General features: G+C 46.8%; 1 protein-coding gene across 3 annotated transcripts; it reads right to left on the bottom strand.

The window, feature by feature from the left end:
- Positions 1-1,657: 1,657 nt before the first annotated feature.
- Positions 1,658-15,278, bottom strand: LOC149342968 (uncharacterized). 3 transcript variants are annotated; one of them, XM_089545528.1, is made up of 6 exons: positions 15,067-15,278; positions 11,460-11,755; positions 10,783-10,938; positions 8,441-8,614; positions 5,869-6,229; positions 1,658-1,772 (listed from the first exon to the last, which is right to left on the bottom strand). In XM_089545528.1, exons 2-6 carry the CDS (start codon positions 11,742-11,744, stop codon positions 1,759-1,761), a joined length of 990 nt encoding a protein of 329 aa, XP_089401654.1. In that variant the 5' UTR covers positions 11,745-11,755; positions 15,067-15,278; the 3' UTR covers positions 1,658-1,758. The 3 variants fall into 3 exon arrangements, with proteins under 3 accessions (XP_089401654.1, XP_089401653.1, XP_089401655.1); XM_089545527.1 differs by lacking the exon at positions 1,658-1,772 and adding an exon at positions 1,803-2,878; XM_089545529.1 differs by lacking the exons at positions 1,658-1,772; positions 8,441-8,614 and adding an exon at positions 1,803-2,878.
- Between the last annotated feature and the right edge of the window lie 86 nt (positions 15,279-15,364).

Here is a 15,364-nt window from a genome sequence, read left to right as displayed (position 1 = left end):
CCTCAACAATTAATAGACCTTACCATCAATCAAGTGATAGAGAAATGCGCAGAATATAACCGAACCTATATATATATATACATCGTTCATTGATTACGAGAAAGCATTTCACTCAGTGGAAACCTCAGCAGTCACGCAGGCATTGCGGAATCAGGGTGTAGAAGAGCCATATGTGAAAACACTGGAAGATACCTATAGCAACTGCACAGCTACCATATTCCTTCATAAAGTCTCCAATAAGGAAAGGCGTCAGGCAGGGAGACACGATCTCGCCAATGCTATTCACCACCTGTTTACAGGAGGTATTCCGAGGTCAGAATTGGGAACAGTTGGAGATAAGAGCTAATGAAGAATACGTAAGTAATCTGCAATTCGCTGATGACATTGCATTGCGAAGTCACTCAGGTGATGAGCTGCAAAGCATGATCAACGAGTTAGACAGGCAGAGCAGAACGGTATGTCTTAAAATTAACATGCAGAAAACCAAAGTAATGTTCAACAGTCTCAAAGGGAAAATCAGTTCACAATTGGTAGCAAGGTGCTGGAAGTGGCAAGGAAATACATCTGCTTAGGGTAGGTAGTGGCCGCTGTCCCGGATCATGAGAGGGAAATAACTAGAAAGAATTGGGTGGAGTGCACATGGCTGGTTCTCTCAGATCATGAATGGCAGTTTACCAATATTCCTGAAGAGAAAAGTATACAACAGCTGTACCTTACCAGTACTCACCTATGGGGCAGAAGCGTGGAGGCTAATGAAAACCGGTTAAGCCTACGTTAAGGGCAACACTGCAAGCTATGGAAAGAAAAATGATAGGTGTAACGTTGAGAGACCGGAAGCGGGCAGAGTGGGTGAGGGAACAAACGTGGATGAATGACATCCTAGTCGAAATCAAGAGGAAGAAATGTGCTTGGGCAAGGCATGTAATGCGAATTCAAGATAACCGCTAGTCCTTAAGGGTAACGGAGTGTATTCCAAGAGAAGGCAAGCGTAGCAGGGGGCAGAAGAAAGTTGGGTGGGCGGACGAGATTTACAAGTTTGAAGGGATACGGTGGTCGCAGCTGGCAAAAGACAGGGCTAATTGAAGAGACATGGGAGAGGCCTTTGCCCTGCAGAGGCCATAGTCTGGCTGATGATCAGCTGTCCGATGGGCTTCTGCATTACTACCACACTATGGACAATTAAAAGAGCTAAAAAAGGGCGGGCCTGTCCCTGGTAGCACGAATACGTTATACAAATGTTTTCTTTTTTTCAGTGGTAAATTAACAGCACAGAAAACAAGACAGAGAGAGAGGCAACAGATTGGACAAGCACTCCAGTCAGTTCTCTTGTGCCTAGTCTTCCTTTGTGCTGTTAATTTACTACTGAATAACATGAAACAACTAGCCCAGCAAGGCGTTATTTGTTTGGGTCAAGTATAATGTATAATGTAAGTATAATGACTATGATGTCAGTCACAACGTGCACTTCATTTTACTGCCTGGAAGGCAAAATATGCGAATAAAATGTATGTTTCATCCCTCCTGTAAACGTGAAGCTGTCAAAGCAAACCGGTCCTGTTTTGTCGATTTCAAAACACCAGAACTTGGCTTCACCACACCCTCTCATCACAAAGCATCACAAAGCAAAAAAGGTAAGAAAGACAATGAGGCAGGACAATTCTTTGCACAAAACTTTCATGAGGTTTATTTATTATATACTGCAGAGAAAATCGAGCTGACAGGCACAGGGATGGCAGGGGGCTACGGAACCGATGACTGCTATGTCCTTCGTCCTGCACAAAGGAAAAATGGCAACAAAAAAAAAATACACAGCAGGTTCACAAATGTACCATTTCACCAGAGAAGCCAATGAGTGCACAGCTATCTTGTGCAGTAGCTACAGTATGCAATGGCAACTTGATATTCATGAAATACTACACACGGTTTGCTTCCATAAATACCCCATATAAACCAGTTTTTACATGCCAAAATCAATGAAATGCCCATAAGGGGCAACGTGAAGAAGGGTTCCAGGTGAATTTTAGCCACATGGGAGTAAATGAACACTGCAATCTTGGTACATGAACATTTCTGTATTTCATATCCATCACAATGTGGCCACTGCTACCAAATTTATCCTGTGACCACATGCTAATTAACGAAATGCCATAGCCAATACTGAGCCACCATGACAGATAGACAGCTAGAAGTCAGTTGATTTGTCCCTTTCCATGATTCCAGCTGAACTCAAAAGTTCTGACAAGTGCCTGTGCTTTCCTGCAAAAAACAAGCATGTTGACTGGCACATTACGAGAACTGCCAGCCATGTTAAAGGTGCAGCTGAATAAAATGAATGCAGCGTAAGACACTGTGTTCAGGCAGGTGTACGAGCCTGTGCCCTCTTGTTGCCCGACCTACGCCTGCCACTACAGCAGGGACCGTAATTTGAAGTTTTGAACCATGTCAAACAATGATGTAATATGTTTCAGAACCTGTATGGGTTCCTTAATCACAATGAGGTGGACAAGATGAGTAGGTGGCATTTTAAGGGCAAAGTTTGTGATGTAATGACAGGGTGTAATTAGCGGCATGCCCCCTGCTTTGCGGTTCATGGCCCCGTTCACTGATTGGATAAATGGTGATTCAAGGAGAACCGCATTCTACAAGGCTTCTAAATGAATTAAACGCACTGAACCCCAGTTTGCAGTTTACTGCCGAAATCAAAGAGAGAACTTCCTGCACTTCTTTAACAACTTCGTGCATCGAAAAGGGAGCTATCTGTATTTCACCATATACCGCAAGCCTACATACACGGGCCGCTACCTTAGCTTTAACCCAGTCATCCTGTGGCTCACAATAAGTCGGTCACTTCGTCACTGTTGATGCGTGCCATGCGGACCTGCACAGAAAAAGACCGCCTGCAATTGGAGCTGAAGATGGCGTGGTGGGAACTCTGCGGATATGGCTACCCTGACCATTTTGTTGCAGGAACTGAAAAGAAAGTACTGCAACTAAAGACAGCCGAGTTGAAGAATTTTTCTGCCAGCGCAGGCACTCCATACGTTCAGGTGATACGGAAAGCCTTGTCCCGAGTGTTTACGAAGTATGACTTGTACAATGGGCATGTGCCAACCTGCAAGCTAAGAAACACCATAGTCAATGTCAAGGACTGCCTTCCAGGTATCAAATTCCCTGGTGTTATCTACCGGAATCCTTGTGGCAGCTGCAGCCAGGTTTACATCTGCAAGATATAAACCTGCAATCTCAGATATCTGCAACCAGATATTTGCAATCTCAGCTATATTGATCCATTTGCTATAACAAGGCCCAACTGCATTTATTTTTAGTTTTCAAATGTAACAAAAGTTCAAACCCTTCAAAAAGTACACGCACAAATCACTAACCACTATTCACAAGCTATTCAAAATTTCAAATAAACGCACATTACTAATATAACCCTTCGACCCTCGCTAATTCAGAAAATAGGATAATTCAGACAGCCCATCTGTTCACGCAAACCACATATACTATTTTATGGCGTAATCCGTTAATTTGGAGGAATTTGGCCGCCCTTTGATTAATTCGAACAGACAGCAGAGCTTACATGTGTACACTGAGGCCATGAGCGCTGCAGAGGTGAGATGATAGCGAGAGCAGCGCTGGTGTTAAACCGAAATGTAAAGGCACCATTCGCATCACTGTAAACATCAGCCAAGAAGGCAGAGGATCGGTTATTTCTTGTTTTTTTGTTGCCTGGCTGCGCTGCTGTGCCTCAACGTTTTTTCCCCTTTGTGTATGTGCCGTGGAGCGAGGTGTGCACGTGCTGGAGGTGTTGTGTTGACAGCGTTCTTCTCTGCAACAATCCCGGTAACGCTGAATTCTTCGGCCCCAGCGAAGCAGCCGAAGTATGTGACAAAGGACTTGGCAGAGAAAGTCGAAATACTGAAGGCTATCAAGGAAGGAATTCTGCGACAGGCCATCATGACAAGAATTAACGCGAAGAATAGCACGCTGAGCTCGTACATCAAAATTGAAGCTCAAGCTTACGATGCTCAACAGTTCTCCAACAAGCGGAAGAGACTCCGAACGGTAGCATACCCGTAGCTAGAAGAACCACTGCTTCGTTGGATTGCGGACGCAGGAAATTCACAGCTGCTTTTGAGCTGACCTCTCATCTGCATATAAGCAGGAAAGTATGCCCTAATGATGGACATCGGAAGTTTCAGTGCATCAGAAGGGTGGTTTGACCGCATCAAGAAGAGGCATAATTTGGTCTTGCGCGAGGAAGGTGTTGTGGATGCGAGCTTGGAGAACGATTGGAAGACAGCTTCCGAGGCACCTCGCTGCTTATAAGCCCTGCAATGTATTTAATGCCGACGAGACGGCACTTTTCTACAAGGCCCAGCCAGATAGGACAATCGCTTTTAAGGAGACCCTTGCGTTGGTGGCAAGCGCAGTAAGGACAGGGCGACAGTTTTGCTTGCTGCGAATACGACCGGCACGGAATGGCTGCCGCTGCTGGTTTTTTTTAATTTAATTTATTTATTTACAGAATACTGCAGGCCCTTCTGGGCCCTAGCAGGAGGGGCAATACAGTGCAAAATGAATATACAAAAATAAAACACTGAAAGAAAATTCGAAACACAAAGCAAATAAGTTAGATGGCGTCAATCTTCTATTTCTTCAATGGAGTCAATGTCACATAGTGCTGTTAAAGGTAAAGCATTCCATTCAGTTACGGTGCGGGGGAAGAAGGAGTATTTAAATAGGTTAGTTCTGGCGGTGAATGGAGTTAGTGAATCAGAGTGGTGATGTCTTGTTGGTCGTGGAGCGGAAAATGGCTTGACGTAGGGATCCGGGCACATTGACAACTTGTTATGTTTGAGAAGGAAAAGAAATTTTAATCTGAGAATTTACGTCTTACCTGCAATGTTTGAATTCGGTTTGCTCGCATTATGGCAGTAGGTGAGTCGGTTGAACGGTATTTTGAAAAGATGAATCGAATGGCCTTGCGCTGGATCATTTCAAGCGCTTGAATGTTAGTTTTAGTAAATGGGTCCCAGACAATGCAAGCGTATTCTAACTTGGGTCTGATTAATGATGAATAGGCTAAAAATTTCAAGTCCGCAGGAGCATTCTTCAGTTTGTGCTTGAGGATACAAAGTTGGAAGATCGCAGAAACTGCAGTGCTTCAAGAATATAAAACAGCTACCCGTCAACTACCAATCCAACAAAAAGGCTAAAATATCCAAAATATCCAAAATATTTTAAGCCTGGCTGCACCAACTGCACCACAGCTTTTGTGAGAAAAAACACAAGGTACTGCTTGTCCTCCACAACTGCAGTGCACACAACAACGTGTCAGGGCTGGAGAATATTGAGCTGCTCTTTCTGCCTCCTAACACCGCTGCTTCCCTCCAACCCATGGGTCAGGGAATAATTCAGTACTGCAAGCAGGTGCTTGAACGCTAACCTTCCTTGCCAACTTTTTACCTGTCATTTTTTTACAGCTGTGCAACAAATTCAAGCTCACTTCTACACATATCGTCTGGTACGCTCTGCAGACAAGGGCTGGCGGTACCTGCAGCGATGATAATGAATTATTTTAGTACAAGTACAGCTGCAGCCTTTATGCTGGTATTAAAACCGTAAAAGCATGTGCCAAAAACAGGTAAATAGGCTAACAGCATGTCAACATTCCTGACACGGAATGAGAAAAATAATGAACAAACAAATGAACTCCTATTCGATCTTTGTAACAGAGGAAAACGAATAAATACTCCATGAGAAACTATTTTTCTTTGCAAGGAACGAAATTCTAGTGCACCAGCACATTCGAAATACCAGCCATTATGCAGGGACACACACAAGCAGCCTCATCATACTCACGCCTGGCAGGGGCACCAAAGTGAGTTCTCGGTCGCCGCCGCGATGCCCGCCGCCTCTCGCCCGACGGGTTCCCCCCAATCTGCCGCTGCTGCTGCTGCTGCAGCTGACGTCCCCGAGCACGCAGGAAGTCCAACAAGCTGACAAACTCCGTCTGCTTGGCTGCCCGGTCACGCAGCCGCGGCCCAAACAAGAACTCCGTCGACTGGTCACCACCACCAGCATTGCCCGGACCGAGGCCCTCAAGTAGGCGCCGCTGGTCAGGTGCCACCCGCGACAGCACCATGGTGCGCCTCTCCTCCGACAATGCCTCAAAGGCCCGACCCAGGTGTGCCAGCGCGGCTCCCGTGCGCTCGGCCACAGCCTAAAAGAGCAGCCACATTCTCCTGTAATCACAGCCTATGGCCACATTGTAAGAATGTACTGTAAAAACCCGCATATAATACGAACCCGAATATAATACGGGGCTAAGTTTTAGAGACGCGAAATGGGAAAAAAAGTTTCACCCGCGTATAATACGAGTAACACAAGCTCATAGAAGACATTTATTCAAATCGCATCCCGCACTTCACTTCAATTACTTTGTTCTTCAGTAGCGCTTTCTTCGGACATTTCTTTGTCCGACAAATCATCCCAAATGTACTCATCTTCCGTGCCATCGAGGGCGTTCGAGATGCCGCACTTCTTAAGCCCGCTTCAGCCGCCCGGTTGGCGTCACTGCAGGCTCACCTGAGCGCATCCACTCTGCATAGCACCGCCTGACTGCGTCCTTGAACGGTTTGTTTACACAACCATCAAACAGCCGCGAAAGCTTTGTCGCGTTCCGCTGCACGCGAAAAGGGTTTCTTTCTGCTGTGGCCATCCACGAATGCTTCCTTCGACAACACCAAACTGCCTCCCGGCCGCACCGTTGCCGATGTTCTCCGCAGCCAAAATCGCTTGAAAGTAGCCGAGTACTGTTTTCGAGACTGTGACATCGTGCTCTCTAAAACAATATCCACTTCACGAAGCGTGCCTTACATGCGAGCACGTGCGTTGTCAACAGGCGCACGGCACACCGCGACCCCCCAGCGCACCCAACGGATCAACAAAGAAACGACGTCGTGACGTCGTTTGTCGAGAGTAACGAAGCCAAGCCGTAGCCACGCGCCAATAGCGAAGCCAAGCCGTAGCCACGCCGCAAAAACGAAGCCAAAACTTCGAGCAACTTCGAAAATTTTTGTTCAGATCCGCAAATAGTACGAGGCGGAAATTTAGGACGCTAATTATGGGATAAAAACCTCGTATTATACGCGGGTTTTTACGGTACTACCAGGGACGAAAGCCTCCAGGAAGCATCAGCAGCAACCAACAGCTCTTATAAGCCGGTGGCTCAAGGTCACACTATGGAGGTGCCTTAATATGTGGTGGTCAAACGAGGCGATTGTAGGCAGACATACCTAGACCACTTTTTGCGTGTCCTGAAGACCTTTGTCCCCAAAAGTACACGTTATGAACACATGAAGACATGCTGTTGTTGTCATGTCAAGCTACATCAAAAAAGGAGCACACATTGGCATGGTGCAGTGGCACACACTTGCACGTTCCCCATGCTACCCTTGAGCAGGAGAGCAACAGTAAAGGTGGATGCACTTTAGAGTGGGCGAGGGTTGCCAGCGAGTCAACCATGGCCACACTTATTGCCCAGGACATGACAGAGAGCAGCCAGCGACTGCATCTGGGCCCGGAAACCGAGCAGAATGTCTCCTACGACACACGAGGAGCAGATGGCTCCGACCCTGCAAGTGCACACTGCCTGCCATACCAGAGTTGCCACAAGTGTTGACACATTTAAAAATACCGACCGTGGTCAGCTGCCAGTGTGAAGACATCATGGCATGCAGCACTTAAGGTTCGATTACAATAGGTGATTAACACTCTGCATAATGTACAGCTCTGATCAAGATAGGCATCAGGGTCTTAGGTTTTATGGGGTTTAACGTCCCAAAGCGACTAAGGCTATGAGAGACGCCGTAGTGGAGGGCTCCGGAAATTTCAACCACCTGGGGTTCTTTAACGTGCACCGACATCGCACAGTACACGGGCCTCTAGAATTTCTCCTCCAAAGAAATTCTAGCCGCCGCGGCCGAGATCAAACCCGCGTCTTTCGGGTCAGCAGCCGAGCACCATAACCGCTGAGCCACCGCGGCAGCGCATCAGGGTCTGCTGTTGAACTGTGTAGATGGATCTCACAGCACCAGTGAAGGACGAAGTTATTAAAGGGTAAGGACAAAAGACTACTTCTCGACCCTTCATACCTTAGGAGTTTCAGGGGTGCTGAAATAGACAGTGCATAGCTCATCAGCTACGTAATATTAACATTCCCCCCCCCCCCCCCACAAACACATATCATTAAGGGCGCAAGAAGCTGGCAGATTTGGCCCCTAGCTAGCAGTACAATTCCTTATAATTCCTCATCCTTATAAGGTTAGTTCATCTTTTTCCACCAGCAGACAACATCAGTGAGGCATAATCAACCACTCTGTGGTGTACGCGTGCATTTCCACAATTCCCCTCCTATTGGGTGCAAGCTTACCTGCCGAGCGACGTGCGGACCAGAGCGGTCACAGCAGTCAAGCAAGTCCACCAGGGCCCCGACTGCGCCCACCACCGATGCCTGAGTACGGCCAAATGCTTCATCCCGCACTCGGTCCAGGCCAATGGCCCGGAAGCGGCTGTAGCCCTCGAACTCAGGGTTCAGCCGGGGCACCTGAAGCAAGACACGTGCACTTGCAAGGACCTTATGCGCTATAAAGCCTCCTCACAATAGAATGTCAGACATATGAAGCAAGTAAAGTTGTCAGTCTATCTCACTGCAAAAAGTGTATGCAAGAAAAAGCGATATGGCAGCATGCGAAGAGCCTAATGTCACTACAATTTTCATGGCCATGCATGGTACAATCAACGTCAGTCCTCCACTGCAGGGGCTCCATGAGAAAATTTCTAACTGAGTCAAAAAGTTTGACCTCGCGACTGAAATTTTGTAGACATAATGGTGAGCAGACATTGAGTTAAGCTGCGAACTTAGCTCTACTTTCTTGCAATTCAAGTCTTAAAACCCGGAAAACAGGATAATCAAAGCCTTCTGTGCTTAATGCCTCTGACAGCCCTGCGGCTACAAAACAGCACCGTGATGCAAGGTTTACAGCTGTAAACTATTCACCTGATAAATGAAAAAAGGCAATGAGACCTAGTTACAATCAAATGAAAGGCTACTGTAGAAATTTCATTACGGTACAAAGGCTCAAATTTCAATCAAAGGTCAACAGCGGTCCATCCACTCTGCAATGCAGCACCTAAATCCGGTGAACAGCACCCGCCCCAAATCTGCATCTGGAACACTCATGCTTCAGCCCGAGCATGCCAGGAGTGCTCGCGCACTACCGACAGAAAAAGTACCTGGCGTTACTTGTGCTCTCCCATGCAAGCTGTCTGCGATGGATCAAGAAATGGCAAGGTGCTGGAAAGAAGTGCACTGCTGAAGCAAAATCCATCACTCAGACTTCCAGTCGAATATCCGATTCAGCGGAGCAATTAAGACTGCGCCATAGAGTGACCTTGGTGGCTGCTCCCAGTCTGCACTCAACCTGTGATCCCAATCTGCCATTAAAGGGACACTGAGGAGAAATTGAAGTTGACTTGCATCGACAGAATACCAGCTCCTGATTACAAAAACGCCATTCATACTGACAACAAAGCTCTTGTAACGTAGAAAAGAGCAAGTACCAAAATACAGGTATCGCCGCCACAGGCCAAACTCGCAAGTACAAGCTTCATGACGTCATAGGACAAAACAGTGTTGCTAGAACCAATAGTTCTAGCAACACTAGAACACGAGAAGCCACGAATCACTGAGGCGCAGCAAATGCATGCCCAAATCTCCTTGACGTCGCCAGATCGCGCCACGTACCCGACAGCTATGCGCGCTCCTGCAGCGCCGGGACCAATCAGCGCCTGCTTGCAGCGCTATGCGGGCTCCCGGTATTCCGCTAACGGTAACAAGGTACACGGTATGCTAAAGGTGTCTATTTGCGAGAACTTCGTTGACGACTTCGAGAATGGGATCCATTGAAACGCTGGCAAAACGCCGGTGCGAACGTAAACGAAGCTTTCTTTTCGGCTGCTGCTGGGCCGCACTTTCTTCCTCCATGGCCGCACTGCTGGCTGCCAGAAATCGCGGAGGGTGCGTTACGTCATGTTCACGTCATGTTTCACGTCACTTAGTCCTGTGTCATCATAGGAGAATCCCAAGTTTGAATCAGAGCGGCGGGAAAAACTTTTTCAACTTCGAATCCAAATTTCTTCGAAATAAATGCATCTTTCGCTGCCGGCCAAGTGGCAACGAAGCCATGAAGTGCCGAACTATCGGATTTTGCTATAAAAAAAAATATTAATAGAGCTCTCCTCAGTGTCCCTTTAAAACAGCCTTGCTCCAAAAAAAAAAAAAAAAAAGAGCAGGAGGAGTTAACCCAGAAAAACTCCGAATCTGCGACTGGAGTTCACTATAACAAGCATCTCTAGAGTGTGAGTACTATTAGTTTGCCATATTAATGTTTCTAAGGAAACAGGACACGTCTCAGTATGACAATGCTTTTATGTCACCTCATTTGAATCACATGCAAGATGACACTAAAACCTGGGATTAAAACTGATGAATTAAAAACAGTACAGGTACCACCCACATAAGAACTAGTTTCCATGTGGTAGCATTATGTATTGATTTGAAGCAAAAACCCACAACCTTGCCCTTGTAGAAGAATTCGCTGGTATACAGTAGCAAGGCTTTTAAGAAACAGGTGCGTAGCAATCCCTCCCTTGACGGCACCAGCTGTAATTTTCAATGTGTGTCAAGTTGGCCAAGGCAGCAGATATACAAACCTTGAGGAAAGGCAGGTTGGGGTTGGGGTAGGCAGCCCGAGCCTTGCGACAGCGCACAACTCGCCCGCGAGCCTCCCAGCACCGGCGTACGAAGCGGCCGATGTAAGGCGCCACTGGGCGGCTGGAGGAAAAGTCCTCCTCTGCCCACTGGCTCTCCTGCATGGAAGAGAAGGCTAACATGGTAAACAAATTTTATCACACTAAAAAGACTGTTGACTTGTGCCAGCTCCCCCAAGACAAATCAGAAACAAATTGATGGCCTCCACAGAGACAAGAACAGAGAGGAAGAAAAAAATGCACAGGCAGTCATATGATGTCATGTGACAAATATGCATTGGTGGTGCCTTTCACTTTTACACTGACTGCCTTCCCATTGAGTCTGAGTTTTGTTTCAGTACCGCCTTTTTATTCTGCTGCTGTGCGGTCCTCTGGTGAGTAGGGGGGGGGCATCTGGAGGGTAAAGGCTCATAGGTGGGAGATGCATTTTCGTGCAAGGTGCCTCAGTACACCACAGGTACTGGGGTGTGGAGGCTTCACACAGACTGTGGCTTTTTCGCCACTGTCTGTGTCTGGCACAGTAAAAATATCTCCAGGCATGACGCGACTGTGCCACTGACATTCTGAGCAACTCAGCCAATCAAATGACGAATACTCCTCACCCCCATCCTGTCACCAACCTGGCTGTCCGATTCAGAGAAGTCGCCTCCACCACCCTCATCGTAGTCCTCAGTGAAGAAGTCGTGCAGGAACTGCGAGGTGGCTGGATCATCGTCCCCACGGGAGGCGGAGGAGGATGACGAGGCAGTCGCACCACCATGGTGCAGCGCCTGGCTGTTCTCCAGGACACGGTGCAGCAGCGGCCGCAGCGTCTCCATCTTCTGCGACAGCACGAGCAGCGACGACTCGAGGGCCTCCAAGCGGGTCTCCGTCGACGGCGACGGGGCACGGGATGACAGTGACATGGTCCCCTCTTCTACGCTCAAAAGAAAAAGACTAAATGTCAATCGAGAGACACGGTCCCAAAACAGCAGCAAATTTGGGGGCCAGCTTGTGCAAAACGATTATTGGATAGCAGATGTCCAATAACAGCTATGAAAAGTTATGAAGTAATGTCACCTCAGTTTTGGGACTTTAGGAGTAACGGAGTAACATCCTCAAAGTCCAGGTCTAGCACAGGTTTGACCACATGCTCTAGAAGCATTTTCTGGTGAATTGGAGGCTTCTTATGGGTTTCCTTCATAATGCTCTCCGCATTACTGCTTGCGTTCTAATCAGCCTCAAGGTTTTTATTACTGTAGCAAGGCCGACCCCAAGCAGAAGGAGGAGCCCTCATTTCTGCGTGTAACCGCAAACAATTCACAGCAGCTGCATTTTACTGCAGCCAGCATGGTTGAACCAAAGGTTGCAATGGTAGCTTCAAAATGAGGTTCCCTTCCAACGTGCACTTGCCCAAGACACATATCACTGGAAGTTCACTTGAAGCCTGTTTCCAAACTCGTGCAGTACTAGAAGCCATGCCAGAATTGCAAGCTTTAAGGCACAAAAAGCAGAGAGCATAAAGTCAGCCTGTTTCTTGGACAAATGTCTGGATTTTACAATTCGTGTTTTTGCAACTTATTTCGACAGAGATATGGTCACTGGACCACATAATGAAGCCTCCTTGCAATCGCAAACATCAGTAGCTGGGAAAAAGCGGCGCACTTAAACCATTTCTTCTTGAGGAATAAGACTCGGGGTACTTTTTTTGAAGTTACCTTGAAAGTTAAATTGATAACATGCCTCGATATTGAGCTGCACTAAGCGTGTCTAACCTATACACGACATGGCCTGCCATCGTTTCATGGGTGTTGCTGCTGTCACTAGTCTTTTGAAGAGCGATGCAAAGGATGAAGCTGACTGCTTTCCTTACGGCTCATTTATATATAAACTGCATACATACCTACCACCAATACAGCATGCACACAGCAATTACATGGTGACCACCAGCACTCACTGCATAGTTTACTATGGGATATGCTCCAGTACATACGGACGTTTCGAATTGCAAGAAAAAAAGAGAGAAAAACAAGAAGCTCAAATGCTGAATGTTCACATGCTCAGGTCTTACAACAAAGAAATAAATGCTCAATTAATTTATAAAGATCATATCATACCACGCTTTACTTATGCTACGAGATGCATTAGTATGCTTCCACCTATTAAACTTCGTTTTTTTATTAGACTGCTCAGATTTTATCATTGCCAAATTTTACGCAGTAATAAAATTTTTCATTTGCCTCGTACAATAATGCAATGAGCATCATTACTTTGCTGCTAGAGGTGGTAGGAATAATAAATTGCCGTTGTAAATATGAGACCACCCCTGAAAAAATGTTCAGGCATGCAGAGTGGTGTTGCTGTCTGCCTGAAATGGAAGACTGGTAGTGCAAGGCGCAGTGGCACAGTGGCTGCACGGGCCAAGCGGTTGTCACAAAAAGGCCGTTTTATCGGTCTGCTTTGTCCCAAGTCGCACAACACACATTTCACTTCATTCAGGATGAAACGCATGACTACTGGCAGCACAATGTCCCTGCATTCGTGCTTCTTACTACTACATCATGCAGTGTTAAACATCCCGAATCTGCACATGGAATAGGAGGGACGCTGAAGTGAAGGGCTCTGCATTTATTTCGACCACTCGTGAATCTTTAATGTGCACCGATGTTGCACAGCAAACAGGCATTTTTTGCATTTCATCTCCACCAAAATGTGGCCGCAGCAGCTGGGATTCAATACCACAACCTTGAGATCAGCGGCCAAACGCCAAAACCACCAATGCAAGTGCCCGCTTCTTGGGCTGTCCTCTGCCCAGCAGATGGTGACACCAATCTCTGCAGCTAAACAAGCTGGCTTTTCAAGAGCCGACGAGCATTTGTGCTAAGCACACCTTGCAAAGTCCAATGCCGAATGTATCACTATGTGAGGAAGACCAAAAATGCGACCCTCTGCGAAATTTCAGTCTGACCAAAGCAGGTATCTGGGAAAAGAAAAATTTTAAATTAGACAGATGGCAGCATGAATAGGCAGCTTACAATATAATTATCAAGAAAACAAAAAGCCGAAGGTGCAACTTCGTGCTCAAAGCAACACTATTCATAAAAGTGACAGAAGCATTAACAGGGCGAAAGCAACACCCAGCACCCTATATCAAATTGCACAGACAAACATCACTGCGGCAGCGATCCTATCCTAGCTCCCTCGGTGGAGTGTCTCTTCGGGTGCTGCGTCTCGCCGGTAGCACAGCGCCGCGGCGGCTTAGCAGATTCTTTTCAGAAGACCAAGCTGTTGCCGTCTCAAAGACAGGCGCACAAGTCGCCCGGAAAACAGCGCTGATAAATGTAGCCGCAAACGTGAGCTAGGCGCTATCAGCCTCATGGAACGCAGGGTCGGTTGAATTGAGGGAAGCGTGCTCTAAGTTCATAAAAATAAGTAATGCCAGAGAAAAAGCTTTTTTTTTTTTCTTTTTCGCTGGTACTATCTACAAGAGAGGAGCGACCGGAGGCAGCCATTGTTCAACTTCCGCACGCATTCGTTAAAAAAAGGTAAAAAGGTTCGTCGACCCAGTTCTTTCGCTCAGAAATGATTCCTGTTGCAGTCGCGATCGGGCACATTACGCAAACGTGACAAACGACAGCTCACACAATCTCAACAGAAACAAAAAGTACGAGTATGAGACGAAAAAAAAAAAAAACTTAATTCAAACCTAGTGGCAGTCATGCGGGGCATGCGAGTAAGGAAAATGTCAACATGCCCTTCACAGTATAGCTTGGCACGGAAACTCCAGTGATAATACACACAAAATAAGTTTAGGGCAGATCTCCGTGAGTGACCCAGCTAACCAAAGGGGAGAGGTCACAGGGATTCGACGCAAGGTGGGCACTTCCTAGAGCAAAAAATGCAGGAGTGTCTCGATAACGGCTAATTATATAGATAGTATAATTTAGCTTATTAACAATTCAAAAATAAAGGCGAAGGCATAGAAACAGAAGGCAAGCCTCAAAGTAGCTGAAAAGCGTTACGGCAAACATAATTCAGATTTCCTACAAGGAGGTATGGTAGTGTACGGGTTTCACAGTAGTCGCAAGCGCTCGCAGTTAACTCAAATGGCTAGCAAACAATGTCACGCAGCAAAGCGGCCATAGAACATGCAAAAGCAAATGCAAAACCAAACGAACAACAGGACGAAGGCTCGTGCGGCGAGATTGCGATGAATGGGGCGGTAAGAACGGAACACGTATAACTTACGAGAAGATGATGGAAACTTCGAAAAAGAACCAGAGGGGAGTCAAAATGCACTAGTGCGGTCTTTTTACGGGTGACAGATGACTGTAATGCCCACTGCGAGCACACAGGTTTATAAATTACTTTTCTTCACTAAAATTACAAGGACACGAAGCGGCCAAGAAAAAATGCACAAACGTCTGTCAGCTGTCGAGCGCGAACTCGGTATGCACATTGTTGCCTGATCACACCAGCGTCTGACAAGACCTCAAGATCTACTTTGCATTTACTTTCAGCCCCCCAAAACAAGCTGTCATTAATG

The sequence above is a fragment of the Amblyomma mixtum genome, chromosome 5 (genome assembly GCF_055824585.1).
Source record: "Amblyomma mixtum isolate Tamu chromosome 5, ASM5582458v1, whole genome shotgun sequence".
Classification (NCBI taxonomy): domain Eukaryota; kingdom Metazoa; phylum Arthropoda; class Arachnida; order Ixodida; family Ixodidae; genus Amblyomma; species Amblyomma mixtum.
Note: the sequence above shows the minus strand (reverse complement) of the source record. Positions and strands in the feature narration are given on the sequence as shown.

What these genes read in the sequence shown, in the direction of transcription:
- LOC149342968 (XM_089545527.1), bottom strand. Translation starts at nt 11,744, where the DNA reads ATGTCACTGTCATCCCGTGCCCCGTCGCCGTCGACGGAGACCCGCTTG. An exon ending in GTCCGCACGTCGCTCGGCAG is followed by an intron (nt 6,230 to 8,440) that starts GTAAGCTTGCAC and finishes CTGCTCTTTTAG; the next exon opens with GCTGTGGCCGAGCGCACGGG. An exon ending in CTTTGGTGCCCCTGCCAGGC is followed by an intron (nt 2,879 to 5,868) that starts GTGAGTATGATG and finishes TTTTCTGTGCAG; the next exon opens with GTCCGCATGGCACGCATCAA.